The 14,552-nt window shown below is 41.1% G+C and overlaps 1 protein-coding gene across 9 annotated transcripts in view; it reads right to left on the reverse strand.

The window, feature by feature from the left end:
* TXNRD3 (thioredoxin reductase 3) overlaps positions 1-14,192 on the reverse strand; it is a 32,060-nt gene extending 17,868 nt beyond the window's left edge. Inside the window, exons 1-7 of one of the 9 annotated variants that reach the window (XM_031956154.1) lie at positions 12,330-12,397; positions 10,219-10,298; positions 9,821-9,881; positions 8,902-9,011; positions 7,213-7,353; positions 5,180-5,287; positions 4,861-4,933 (exon numbers count right to left, since the gene is read on the reverse strand). In XM_031956154.1, coding sequence (XP_031812014.1) covers positions 4,861-4,906 — 46 coding nt within the window. In that variant the 5' untranslated portion in view covers positions 4,907-4,933; positions 5,180-5,287; positions 7,213-7,353; ... (2 more) ...; positions 10,219-10,298; positions 12,330-12,397. The other 8 variants (XM_031956144.1, XM_031956133.1, XM_031956111.1 and 5 more) reach the window with 8 other exon arrangements.
* Positions 14,193-14,552: the final 360 nt, after the last annotated feature.

Genomic DNA, 14,552 nt, shown 5'->3' on the forward strand with positions numbered 1-14,552 from the left:
ACTCCTCATTCTCTCTTAGTCCCATACCCCTTCTATTGCCAAGTCCTGTCAATTTTCCCTTCAAAATCAGTCTTGTGTGTGTCCCCTTTTCTCCACTGACAGTGCTGGCTCCCTGGTGCAGACCATCCTCATTTCACACTTGAGATTGGTCTGCCTGCCTCCCCCCACTGTAGTTCATTCTCCACTTCAACTGCCTGACCTTCCTAAAGGGTCTCAAACACACACACACACACACACACCAATCATCAGTGGTTATTACTGCTGGGATCAAATCTAAAATTCTGCTTCTCATTCAAAGCCCTTTCCAGTCTTTTTACATCTTAATCCCCTCCAAAAAGTCTAGGAACCAGTAACAATGACCTCCTTGCTATTTCTCATACAAGACTCTGCATTCTCACCAACATTCTCCCCACAGCCTTAGTCCTCTCCTCTCTCATCTTTACCTCCATCTTTTGGCCGCCTAGCTTCCTTCAGATCTCAGCTAAAATTCCACTTTCTACAAGAAGCCTTTCCCCATCCCCTTTAATGCCAGGGCCTTCTGGCTGACCTCCAGTTTATCCTGCCTATACTGTTTGGGCCTAGCTGTTTGTATGTTGTTTCCCCCATTAGACTGTGAGCTTCTTGAAAACAGGGACTCTTTTGCATTCTTTGTATCCTCAGAGTCAGAATGTCTGGAACACTAGGCCCTAAAATATTTGATGACTTGCCTTCTCAGAAGCATGTTTTTAAATACATACGATTACAAAAGACACCAACTATCTTGAAAAGCAATTAGCAAAAGTGAAATGAGCAGAACCAGGAGAGCATTATATGTGGCATCCAGATTATACGATGATCAATTCTGAGGGGCATGGCTCTTCTCAACAATGAGATGATTCAGGCTAGTTCCAATGATCTTGTGATGAAGAAAGCCATCTGCACCCACAGAAAGGACCGTGGAAACTGAGTGTGAACCACAACATAGCCTTTTCACTCTTTTTTTTTGTTGTTTGCTTACACTTTGTTTTTTTCTCATTTTTTCCAATTTGATTTGATTTTTCTTGTGCAGCAAGATAACTGTATGAATATGTATGCATATATTTGGATTTAACATATATTTTAACATGTTTAATATATATTGGACTACTTGCCATCTAGGGAGGAAGGGGGAGGAATTAGAACACAAGGATTTGCAAGGGTTAATGTCAAAGAATTATTAGAACACAAGGATTTGCAAGGGTTAATGTTAAAGAATTATCCATGCATATGTTTTGAAAAATAAAAAGCTTTTAATTAAAAAAAGAAATACAATTAGCAAGATAATAAGAAAAAAAAAACAAGTTTATAGATCCCTGGTCTCAGAGAAAGGGCTAATCAATTATTGAGTTTTTCTAGACAGAATAAGATCAAACTTATAAAAGATAATAAAATCTTGTTGATCCTTTTGGGGGAAAGAAAGTTATAATCTGAGATATATGAACTTCATGAAGAATACCTCGAGCTACATTCAATTAGAAGATAAAGAAAAAGGTAGAGTTTCTCTGTCATCTATTTATACTAAAGGCATATGACAACTGTATTGTCAATATGGCTTTCGAATTTAAAAGTAAAATACCAACCTTACAAAAGATTCAATCAAGTTCACTCTAAGACAAAGAACAGGGCATACTAAGGCAACAAAGCATTAATATTTATATTCAAATTATCCCAGAGGTCCCTACATAACAGTAAATATCAGAAACAGGTTAAAGAAGGCATGTTTCTATCTGCTACATCAAGTTCAGTAAGATGATATACTATGACATGATTTCTTTATCAAGTTAAGAGTATGGATTTTTTGTTTATAAAAACAGAAAATCAGAAAAATCAAGCTGTGTTATAATATTGAATCCTGAGAAAGTCATAAAAGAAAATTAATGACTTGGATTCACTATTCCTCTGAAAAAAGAAATTTGAAAAATCACTGTTCTGGTGGCCATCAGGTCAAAGATGGAAGGCTTCCTTGGCACTATATCATACCAAATCTAAGGAAGAATGCCCATGGAAACTGGTTCAGTGTCAGAAATGGGAGGACGGGGGAGGAAGATGGACCTTGGATCTCCTTGGGGAAGGCAGGTTCTGACAATGAATTAAGGTTGGCAAAGCCTTTGGCATGTGTTCTCATGTGAGTTTCACAACAACATGGTGAAGCACTACAGATATTTCTGTAAATGAAGGAAATGAACTGCAGAGATGATACTTGATTTGCTAAAGGTTAAGGGTCAGGATTCAAACATAGGCCTTTCTAACTCCAAGTCCAATGCCCTTATCCACTATACTGCAGCACTGTGGTCTGCTTATGGATCAGTAATTTCATCACTGCAGATGCCTCTTTAACTAAAACAGATCACCTCCTATCTATACATTTTAGCAGATGGTATTCTAACCTGTGCTGCACTAAAAAATTAAACATACCTCACAAGGCTGGCCTTGACAAAAGGCCCAGTCTCAAAGTTTTTCCAGTTTGGGAAGATCAGGGTTGTAACTCTGCTTTGTTACAACTTTTGTAAGCCCAGGTTTCATCTCTATACCTCAGTGAAATATAGTAGGATTTATGGATCAAACTTATATTGATATTGGCATATAATGATATAGTGTCAATGTTCAGCTGGGTTTGAGTCCTAAAAGTAGTAGGGTAGCAACCTGAGATGTTTATTCTATTTGTGGTGTGGATTAGATATTGTATATGCAGGAATTGGGGGAGAGGAAGAAAACGAAAGAAGAAAAGTTGAGGGAACAATGGTGATTAACAAAAGAAAACAGTAAGAGTCACTGAAGCATTTTTAAAAGTGCCTAGATAAGAATAGAAAGAAGAAAGCTCAAAAAGCAGCAGAAAAGAGAGCAGCTTTTAAAGAAACATGTTAAGTTTGTTACTTATTTAAAAGCAAATCAATATGGAAACAAGATTCATAGTTTCACATGTGATCCTCACTTTATCAATTAGTGTGGATAGATAAGCATTTATGAAGCATCTACTATATTCTAGGCACTTTCTAAGCCCCAGGGATGCAAAGAAGGGCAGAAACAGTTCCTGCTTTCAAGAAGGTCAAAATCTAATGGGGAATACACAGACAACCAGGTAAAAACAGAAAGTTATAGACAAGATTAATTGGAAATAATTACAAAGAAAAAAAACACTAGAATTAGGGGGATGAGAAAAGGCTTCTTATAGAAGGTGGGAGTTTAGTTGAGATCTGAAGGAAGCCAAGGAGGCCTGAAGATGGAGACCAAAATAAAGAAGAAAGAATTCAAAGTATGGGGAGAAAGGGAATGAAAGGCCACTGTATGTAGCTCACAGACTATGTGGAGGGGAAGATGATGTCAAAAGACTGCAAGGACAGGAAGGAGCCCAGTTTTGAAGAAATCTGAATGCCAGAGGACTTTCTATTTGCTCCTATAAGTGATACAGAAACCCTGGAGATGAATGGATAGTGTGTGTTTGTGTGTTTGAGAAACACAACCAGACCCGCCCTTTAGGAAGGTCAACTAGGCCGTAAAGTGGAGGATGGAGGAGGGGAGACTTGAGGCAGGGACATTAACCAGAAAGCTCCTACAAAAGTCTAGGAGTAAAGTAACGGGAGTCTGGGCCAGGATAGTGGTGATAGCTGAGGAGAGAGAGAGAGAGGCTGCAAGGGTAGACTCAACATGTCATGGAAACTGAATGGATGGGCGTGGTGAAAGACCAAGAATTAAGGTAGGCACCTAGCTTGGTGGTACCTTCCACAGTAATAAGAAGAGGGGAGAGATGGAGGACAAAGTTAATGAGCTCAGTTCTGAGACTGAACCAGATGCCAATGGGACATCTGGTTCAATATCCAATAGGCAACTGAAGATACAAGGTTGGGAGATAATTTAATGTTTGGATAATAAAATCTGGGAATCATCAGCCTAGAGATGATAACTGTGAATCCATGGGACTTAGCGAGATTACCAATAGAGTTCTATTTTGTATATAGAAATGTTCCTGTGAGAGATATTTAAGTTCAAAAGAAATAAATTAGATTTAAAAAGAAATTTACAATCCTGAATTTATTTTTGCATATTGGTAAAGAAATATATGAGAAAAAAAATCAAACCAAAAGAAAATCCTGTACTAAAAATTCTGAAAACAATTAAAAGATATTCTCGTTTTCTTTGTAATTTTTATCCTACAAAGAAAAATTCATTCAATTAAGGACATATAGAACAACAACAGAAACAAACAAAAACCTAATCTATTTTATGTAATGTCCGGGCTAGCTTTATGGAGGGCCTTGAGACTAGCCTTGGTTTTAGCAGAATAATCAGGAATAAAGTCCAAAGTCTTTATTGTCTCCTTCAGTCTCTCAGTCTGAACCAGTCTGCTCCACAGTCTCTTCCAGCAGTCTGACTCAGTGTGACTGACTGTCCCCAGTTTCTTCCAGCAGTCTGCCAGTCTCCCCCATAGTGCAGGAGGCAGGAGAGCCACCACTAGGATAGTCAAAGATAGAATGTCTCTCTTCCAGTCCTTGTTGGCCCGTATATACCTTATTGTAATTACATCATTACAGCATACTGATTATGTGTGAACTTAGAGAACCATTACATCACCATGCTAAGTACTAAATATATTATGTGAACTAGAGAACCATCATTTCATCAATTCAATTGAGTTAACACCTTGTTTCAAGTATACTATTTCAAGTATACTTCTCCAAAGTTCCGCCCTCTACAATTTTATATTCAGATAGCCAACAATATCAGAGAAATTGCTATTCAGGAGTCTCCCCACTATGGGGAAGACTTGACAATGATAATACAAGGAATTCAGACATCACTCTGGTGACAGTGAGATTTTAAACACAAAGAGTCAAAACAGCTTACCCCATGTTGTGCCCAAAGGAGATGGCTTAACAAAATCTAGTACCATAACCTTCTTCCCCAAAACTGCTGCTTCCTACAAAAAGAAAAGCTAAATATTAAAAATCTTAAGTTTTTTCAAAATATTTTCTTCTGTTCAAACACAAGACAAAACTATGTATGTCATCACATCACAAAAAAAGACAAGCTTCTATCTTATCAAGGTTGACTATTAAAACAGAAAATTCACAGGAAAGCTTACAAAGAAAAAAAGAAAGTTCCAAGAAATGGCTTCTAACAGTTAGTAAGGGAAGCATCCATCCATTCCTTTAGGTTCTCTTACCTTAGAGCACGCCAGTCCACCAGAACCACCACCAATTACAATAAGATCATATTCATAAGTCGCTGACTCATCCTGTAGAAGTCTCTGTAGTAAACCACTCTGGTGAGCCTATAATTTATATAGAATGTCTAATATGAATATGAGAGCAAGTGACATTCATTTTTAAAAAATCTTAGTCATTTTCACTCTCTTCAATCAATGTTTATTTCCTAAATATTTTAGGAAACAACCAATTTGGAAGCTTTATGAGCAGGATTCCCTAGATGGCTATTAATCAGCATCTAGCTTGTCAGAAACTATATCAAAGAGCACTGGTGCTTCATCACCTGACAGCAAATGCCATAGAGACTACATCTTTGTTCCCACTTCCATTATAGAAGATTACTAAGACATTTTCCTTGGAATGGTCACCAAAATTTTATAACTATTGCTAATCAACTGGAAAGTATCATTTTCCAAGACTTCTGTATAGTTAAAATAAAGTGCCAATATTTTTTATTTTTGAGGATAATAATATCCAGTAGACCATGTGTTTTCAGCTGTTTATTCAATAATAATGTCTAGTAGACCATGTGTTTTCAGCTGTTTATTCAATAATAATGTCTAGTAGACCATGTGTTTTCAGCTGTTTATTTAATAGCAATCACAGGACTATATTAGGCCATTTTATCATTAAGTATACCCCCTTATGATCAATGCTTTGTAGTTAACTACAAGAGAACTAGTTGAGACTAGGATCTGTGGCCCTAAAAAAGTCTTACTGATGTAAAATCAATTAATGAAACCCATGATTATGGCCTTGGAGGCACCATGTTCTAACCAATTGAAATTACTGTCTTTTTCACATCAGCTCCCAACCCTGACTTGATTGACTAAATCATGGATATTATATCTAAAATGTTTTTAAAAAATATTTTACTTAGTTTAATAATCACTAATTGCTAACATCACATATTTTTAAAGTACACAAAAAAGAATAATATTTAAAGAACTACAATTATCTATACATAAAGGGTCTCTTTGATTAAATTTAAGCTATTTTCTACTACTGCTTAATTTTGATTGAATTTCAATCATCTATCATTATTTAAATGAATTTTGATTTTTTAAATTTGGATTTAAGGAGTGCCCTTCTTTTCTATTCATTTCTTGTTCTTTATGTGTTATAAAAAAAAAAAACTTGTCAATTCTGCACAACTTTCTAGTTGTTTATCATTTGCAGCTTTCTTAGTTCCAATTTCACACACTTTTCATTCCAGTCAAACTGACCTACTTGCTGCAATTTGTCCACGACATTCCATCTCCCACCTCCATGCCTTTGCTCAGGTTATTCCCCATGACTAGCATGCACTCTCTCCTGACCTCTTTCCTTTGGATAATTCCTTAAAAGCCCAGTTTAAGTGCCATTTCCTACATATGCTTTTCCTTATTCCTTCAAATTACTTTGCATTTGCCTTGTATTCATTTTTTAAAAATTTACTGTAAGGGTATGTGTTATTTCTTTCAATAGGATGTAATAAGCTCTTTGAAGGCAAGAATTGTTCCATATTTGACTTTATATCCTCAGCACCTGGCATAGTACACAGCACATAACCGTTGTTTAATAAATGCTTGCTTACTGATTCTGTTAAATGCTTTAACAGATTACTTTTGTGGTGATAGAAAATTTTGAATAATAGATGTTCATCAACTTGGAAACAGAAGAACTTCTCATATATTATAATCTGTCAAAAACTACTGAACTAATATAAACTATTTCTTTAAAAAATATATAACATTTTGCCCCAACTCCCTTTGAACCTTTAAAAATATTGAAATATGGAGTATAAACTGTCTTCACCTGGCTAATCTTCAACTACCATCTATCACTATTTGATCTAACCTTATTTTATTCTTATTCTGCTTTTAAACAGAATTCTGATTTCCTTATTCACTTTTTAAACCGATTTATTAGTCAGTCATAACGACTTTCTTCAAACACTGGGAATGTAACCAGTACTCCCCTAAGTACTCACATGAAGCTGTCCAATTACCTTCCTGTATTACTGCCATCACTACTGTTGTCTTCTCCATTCTAAGCAAGTGTCAGTTTTTGAGTTTTTGTTTGTTTTGTTTTAGGGCTCAGCCTCCCCTTTTTCCTGAAAAGCATTCTTTTTTTTTTTAAACACACATTGCTTCATGAATCATGTTGGGAGAGAAAAATCAGAACAAAAGGGAAAAACCAAAGGAGAGAAAAAAAAACAGAAAAAAGAAGTGAACATAGCATGTGTTTATTTATATTCAATATCTCTAGTTCTTTTTCTGGATGTAGATAGCATTTTCTGTCCAATGTCTACTAGGATTGCTTTGGATTAGTGAACTACTGAGAAGAACCAAGTCTGTAATAGTTGATCATCACACATTCTTGTTGTTATTGGATACAATACATTCCTGGTTCTCTTATTTCGCTCAGCATTCAGCATCTAAAGTTCCCCCATTGTCTGTGGTCTACACATCTCCTCTAACATTTATCATTATCTCTTCCTGTCATTTTAGACAATATGAGAGGTGTGAAGTGGTATTTCAGGATTGTTTTACTTTGTATTTCTCTAATCAATAAGTGATTTAGAGCATTTTCTCATATGACTATAAATGGCTTTAATTTTGTCATCTGAAAATTGTCTATTCATATCCTTTGACCATTTCTCAATTAGGGAATAACTTGTATTCTTATCAATTTGACACAGTTCTTTATATATTTTAAAAATGAGAAACACTGGATGTAAAGATTTTTTTTCCCCAGCTTTGTACTTATACTTCCCTTTTAATCGTTTCTTTTTTTGGTTTGTACAAAACCTTTTTGATTCAATATAATCTAAATTGTCCATTTTACCTTTCATAATGTTCTCCAGTTCTTCTTTGGTCATAAATTCATCCCTACTCCAAAAATCTTATAAATTTTCCCTTGCTCTCCTATTTTGTTTATGGTATCATTATTTATGCCCAAATCATATAGCCATTTTGACCTTTTATATGGAATGTGAAATGTAGGTCTATGTCAAGTTTCTGACATATTATTTTCCAATTTTCTCAGCAATTTTTGTCAAATAGTAAGTTCTTATTCTAGAAACTGAAGTTTGGGGCTTTATCAAATACTAGATTACTATAAGCCTTGATTATTGTGTCATGTGTATCTAATCTATTCCACTGATCCCCATTCTATTTCTTAGTCAGTGGTTCTGATGACTGCTGCTATATAATGTACTGGTTTGGTTTGGTACTGCTAAGCCACCATCCTTTTTATTTTTTTTTCCATTAATTCCCTTGATAGTCTTGACCTTTTGTTCTTCCAGATGAGTTATTATTTTTCATAGTTCTATAAAATAATTTTTTGCAGTTTGACTGGTATGGCACTGAACAAGTAGATCAACTTAAGCAGAATTATCATTTTTATTATATTAGCTTGGCCCACCCATGAGCAACGGATATTTTTCCAATTGTTTATTTCTTAATTTGTGTGAAGTATTTTGTAATTGTGTTCATATAGTTCTTGGGTTTGTCTTGGCAGGTAAACACTCAAATATTTTGTTTTGTCTATAGTTATTTTAAATGGAATTTCTCTTTCTATCTCTTGCTGATGGGCTTTGCCTGACAAGCATTCTTAAATTACAGTATTATTGATGTTAAGGATTATTATCGCAATTCATTCACTCAAGTTTAAGCTTCAAAGTAAAGCACCCTACCTGCAGAGTTTTGTCACATCCACCCATGTGGATTTTATTCACAAATATATTAGGTACTGTCTTCTGACTAGTTATCTCCAATAACAGGTCTTGAACCCTGGGTCCATCATCTAAGGAATAAAAAGTTAAAGACACTGAGAAAATTTTCAAAGATTTTATGAAATGAACTGAAGTCTTTTTATACAAGTTTAAGTTCAAACTACATACTTAAAATCAAGTATATAAAAAATTAAGATTCTGAATGGAGGTGATTCTGCCTTAAAAACTTCATATAAATGAAGAAATGAGAGTTAGTAGATTTTGCTTTTCTTCTAAAATCTACTAATTATACTAATATAAATAAATTTTTCTGGTAAAAGCCAATGAACAAAATTTCAACCAAATTAGTATTAATTAGGAAAATGCTTCTATGATACTACATTTGAAAAAAGCAAAACAAAGTCAAAAATAGAATTTTCTCTTCCTAAACCCTACTTCCCCCCCACACCCTACCTGAGATTCCAACAGCTCAAAATTATCTCACTTCTTAAATTTATATAAATATTGTCTCAAACCTTATCTCTTATAGGAATCCTCAAGGGTAATTTAGAAAGAAATGAATGAGTATTCATGAAGGACTGGCAACAAGGGTGATTTCTTTCCATTTTCTTTGCTTTATCTAGGCTTATGAATAAAAGAATTTCTTTAAAAGACACTGCTATCAAATTAGAAGCTTATGTCATTCTGCATCCTTTTCCATCCTAAAAATGTAAAAATGTAAATCGAAACGAAATATTCTGCATTCTAACCCATGCTGATTCACTGCCTTTAAAATGCATTGCTAAAGGCTGACCAGAATTGTCTGCTTTACTTGTAATAAGTGAATAATACATTTTAGAAAAATTTCATATAAACACTACATGCTAAATATTTTACTTACCAACTAGATCAAGTTCCAAGATTTTACATTCTACTCCCAAAGTAGTAAAGAGTTCTTTTACCTATAACAAAAATTTGCTAGAATAAATTTCAGGATCAAGAATTGTGACATTTATGATAGAATCTAATTAAAATGTGAATTGCTAAAATAAAACATTGAAAATAACACCAATTTTTCTTTTAAAGAGCTTTTACCTGTATATTATTGTCTTTTGAAAAACAATTTTGAGCAGGATGAAGTTGGATGGAAGGGAAAATTGGGTAGAAGAGATAGATCAATGTCTTGCACATAAGAAGCATTTAATTAACATTTGGTAAATTTGACCAGACTTTATATTATTCTAAAAGAATTGAGAATTTGAGATAGAACATAATTTAACAAAAAGTCAATAAAGGTACCTTCTACGTGCCAGGTATTGTTAAGCTTTGGGGATATATTCCCAAAAGTGACACCCCTTCTTCAAGATGATTACAGTTTACTGGAAGATATTATATGTTCATAGATAGGTAAATACAGTATATGTACAAAATAAATACAAGATATAATCAACATAAATATATAATGACAGGGGAGAGGGAGGGATGAATGACAGGGGAGAGGGAGGGATGACTAATAATTAAGAAGTTAGAAAATGTTCATTTACCTCCTTAAAAAATTCCAAACCAATTTAATTTTTGCCATGAACTAGTATATTTGAATTGACTAGTGACTGTTGGTTTTCAGTATTATGTAGGCAACCAGATAGGATAGGAATTGGAGTCTTTCTTTGGAAGGGATTTGGATTCAAGGAGACTTAAATCTGAATCCTGCCTCAGACACTTACAGTGAACCCTGGAGAAATCAATTAACCTCTGACAGCCTCAGTTTACTCATCTGCAAAATGAGGGTTTACAGCACCTAGCTCCAAGACTGCCAGAGTCAAATGAGATAATAAATATAATGTACTTTGTAAACCTTAAAGCATTATATAAATGTTAGCTGTTAGATTTTCTGATTATTTTTATTATTCCCACCCACAAATATAGCAATTCCATTGTATTTTAGAAAACATGACCTTCGAAAAACTAAATGTTATTTCTGTAACATGATGTTTTATCAGAATAGGGCTTCAGTAGAACACACCTATTTTTTTTAGCACATTGAATTTATAAACATGTTTATTAAGTTACTTGTAACCCACAATTAAAATGACTCTCTCAAATAAAGAATTGGATCTATCTCACTGAAAAGCAGATTTTGAAGCTAAGAAAAACCTATGAGGCATTCTGCATTGGTTATGAACAGGAACGTACTTCATATGACAAAACAAATACTAGTTCCTTATCCCTGAAAAGTTGGCTATGAAAATTAATACCTGCAAAAATGAATGATTTTCCCCGATGATTTTCAAAATTAGTACAGCCATGTTCCCAGAGAACATGTTTCACCTATTGAACATAACAAAATCTTCTGCAAAATGCAGCCAATACTTTTTTTCAAAAATTGTAAATAACACATCGTTGAGAAGAACAGACAGCTAATACTTTAAATAACAGTATTCAAAAAAACCTCTGTGGGGGAAGACCAAAAATAAGTGTGGAAGAATGGGAAAGGTGCCAAAATTTGGGAGTTAAAAATCTCAGTTAAATCTAAGATTTATCACTTAATAGACAGTATGCAATAATAATTAACAGCAACGCAGTACTAGGTAATATGCAACAATAGGTAGTATCATTTAACCTTTGGGTTTCAGCTTCCTCACCTGTAAATAACACTCCCCAATCTTTATCTAACAGCTGTTGGAACGTCAACTGAGATAATGGACAGCAGATGTTTTGTAAGGGCAACACACCTCTATAAACGTTAGCAGAGGCTACTAAGCACTTAAACAAAACCAAGCTCTCCCCAGACACTTCAATATATATTTCCAACTGCCTGCTGGCTCATTCTTACCTGGACAGTCAGTTCTTCGGGTTTAAAACCAACTAAATAAAGACCGAGCAAACAGAACCCCTTGTCTTGTCCGCACAGCCCCTGCTCGCTCCCTTCTGCTTCTCTAAGAGAGGTCACACTCTCGCTCAAAATCTTAGAATGCTGATTCGCATCCTCCCTCTCCGTGCCCTCTTCATCTAGTCAGACACCAATTGGCAGCGGAAGACCTGGATTCAAACCTGACTTCTAACATCAGCTTCGGAACCGGGCGGGCCACTAAGCCTCCTCGAGCCAGTGGGCTTGCCTGCCAAGGGCAGACACCAACCTCACCAACTTCACCAGACTCTCAGGACCAAATGCGGCTTGTGAGCCTTCAAACTCTGTAAAACCACGAGCCAACGTGAGGAGACTTGGGGGTGGCTTCTCTGCGCCCAAGGCAATCGCCCTTGTTTTTCTCCCGCTCCAATGCCGCCCCTCCTCCCTCGGATCACGGGGCTCCTGGGCACCATCTCGCCCTGTGCTTCAGGACCCGGCTCGGGGCACCTCCGAGCCTCCCTTTGTTTCTCCGCCAGCACACGCTCCCCGCAGCCCGACAGACCTCTTGTTCTCCGCGGTGCAGGCCCTGCCCGAGGCTCTGCCACCTGTCCCCAGCGGAAGTCACTCTCTCCACGACCGCGGGCTCCCTCGGCCCAGGCCCAGGCCCACCCCAGGCACTCATCGCTGGGCCGAGCGCAGAGTCTGGGGGAACAGCAGCGACGAGGCTTCCAGAAGGGCCGAGAGGAGGGCGCAGACCCAGGCACCACACACTCACCATGGGCGAGCCCCGCAGAGGGACAGCCCGGAGAAGCCTCAGCGGCTCCCGTTTTCGGGCCCAAGGGCTCTGCCATTCGGGCATGACCGGCACGGCGCACGGGCCAGACCAGCGCCGTCTTTACCTCTTGGCCGCCCATCTTCCTCTCTGGCGGCCCGGCGGGTCTGGGAAATGTCTCGAGGTCGCCCCTTGCCAGAGAGCGGAGGGTGTGTGATGGGGCTAGCGAGAAAGCTGGTCTGGAAGCCCCGGGAGAGGCTGGAGCCAGGGCGGATCTCGCTGGCAGCTTCGCGCCATCCCCGGGGCCTGGCCCGGCCTTAGGGCCCCCGAGGGCCGGTCCTCACTGCCTGGCACCCCCATCCGGCCCGGGGCTCCCTGCCTGCGCCCCCTCCCGGCGCGGCCTCAGGCCGCCCGAGGGCAGAGTCCTCGTCTCTCCTGGGCCGGAGTCCGGGCCGCCGGTCACTTAGCCTACCCAGCTCCGGGAGCCACGTGCTCCGCCGCATCCGCCGGGGTCTCCCCCAGCCCCGTCCCGCCCGGGTCTTCCCCTCCCGACCCCCAACTGCGCCCCGCCCAGGCCCTCACCCTGCGCCCTCTACCCCGTCTGACCCGGGTTCTCACCACGCCCCAAACCCCTAGCTGGTCCCGGACCCTTACCCCCCACCCCCTACAGCGCCTGGTCCGGCAGCGCGGCACCCCAGCGCCCAGCTGGTCCCCGCCCCCCAGCCCCTCCCGGCCTCGGGCTGAGGCCGAGGCGCCCCTAGCCCAGCCAGCCCGGGTCCTCACCCCGCCGGTGCCGCCCCCTCCCAGCCATCCAAGGCCCCCTAACCCGGCCAGCCCGGGTCCTTACCCCCCCCCCCCCCCAGCCCCCGGCCCCGCCCCCTCCCGGCCGTTCGCGGCCCCCGGCGCAGCCGGCCCGGGTCCTGCCCCGGCCCCGCCCCCGGCCCGCGCCGCTGTCACCTTGGTGCTGTAGGGGCAGTAGCTTTTGCTGAAGATCATCACGCGGTTGGTCTCTATGAGGCGCCACAGCCGTCGCCGCAGGTCTTCGCGCGGCTCCGGGTTCAGGCGGCTGTGGCCGGTGGGCTGCATCGGGCCCAGGAACGAGAACGGGTCGCTGTGGTCCGAGTCCCCCGCGTCCGCCCCCTCCTGGGACGCCGGCAAGGGCCGCGGCGCTGTCCGGGCAGCGGAGGCGACGCGGAGCAGCACCGCCCCCACCTTCGCGGCCGGGGCGGAGGCCGCTCCCGGGGACCGCTGCCCGGAGCGACCGAAGAAGCTCCGACGGGACTGCTGCACCCCGGGCCGCGGGAGAGGGGCCGCGCCTGACGGACTCCGGGAGCGGAGTTGGGACCGCAGCGAGAACGCTACTAAGTGCGCGTGCGCGTGCGCGCTGACACCCTCCCGGCCTCTCTGGGCCCGCAAGCCGGGGGCCGAGCCCGGAGGTGTCAACTCCCGGCCTCCGCGCCTGCGCCCAGCGCGGCAGCCCTGGCGCGCCTTCCAGTTCGGACGGAGCCGGGAAAACCAAACTGCGTAACAGGGGGGCGGGGTCGGGGGGGGGAACCCTCTTTTCCGAATCCCCACACAGGGCCCTCAGAAATGGCCAGTTCCTGAAAATAAGAAAATAGCGACGGTTAGGCAGCGATCCAATGATGTTATCGGTGAGGGAGAATTCGGGGCTTCGTCTTCCCAGACTTCCCCCCCCCCGACAATCGGCCTCACTCTTGAAAGCGCCCAGCCTGGAGCATGCGCAGAAGCCGTCTGCCCTGCAAGGCGCGAGGAGACAGCGTGGGTGGCTCCTGCAGGCCAGCAGTCACCAGCGCGGTCTGGGAGGCGCCTGGGGTGCCGCGAGCGCGCTGCTTGTCCGCGGCCCCTGACGCCCTCCGCCGCGATCCTGGAGGGAGGCTGGGCGGAGAGGTTTATGCTCTTAGTGCGAGGAAACGTACCGAGAGACAGCCAAGCGGCGAAGGCGGAGCCTGAAGCGCCCCAAACAACCTTCGGGTTATTCTGGGCCAAGCCCTT

The sequence above is a fragment of the Sarcophilus harrisii genome, chromosome 1, assembly GCF_902635505.1.
Source record: "Sarcophilus harrisii chromosome 1, mSarHar1.11, whole genome shotgun sequence".
NCBI lineage: Eukaryota > Metazoa > Chordata > Mammalia > Dasyuromorphia > Dasyuridae > Sarcophilus > Sarcophilus harrisii.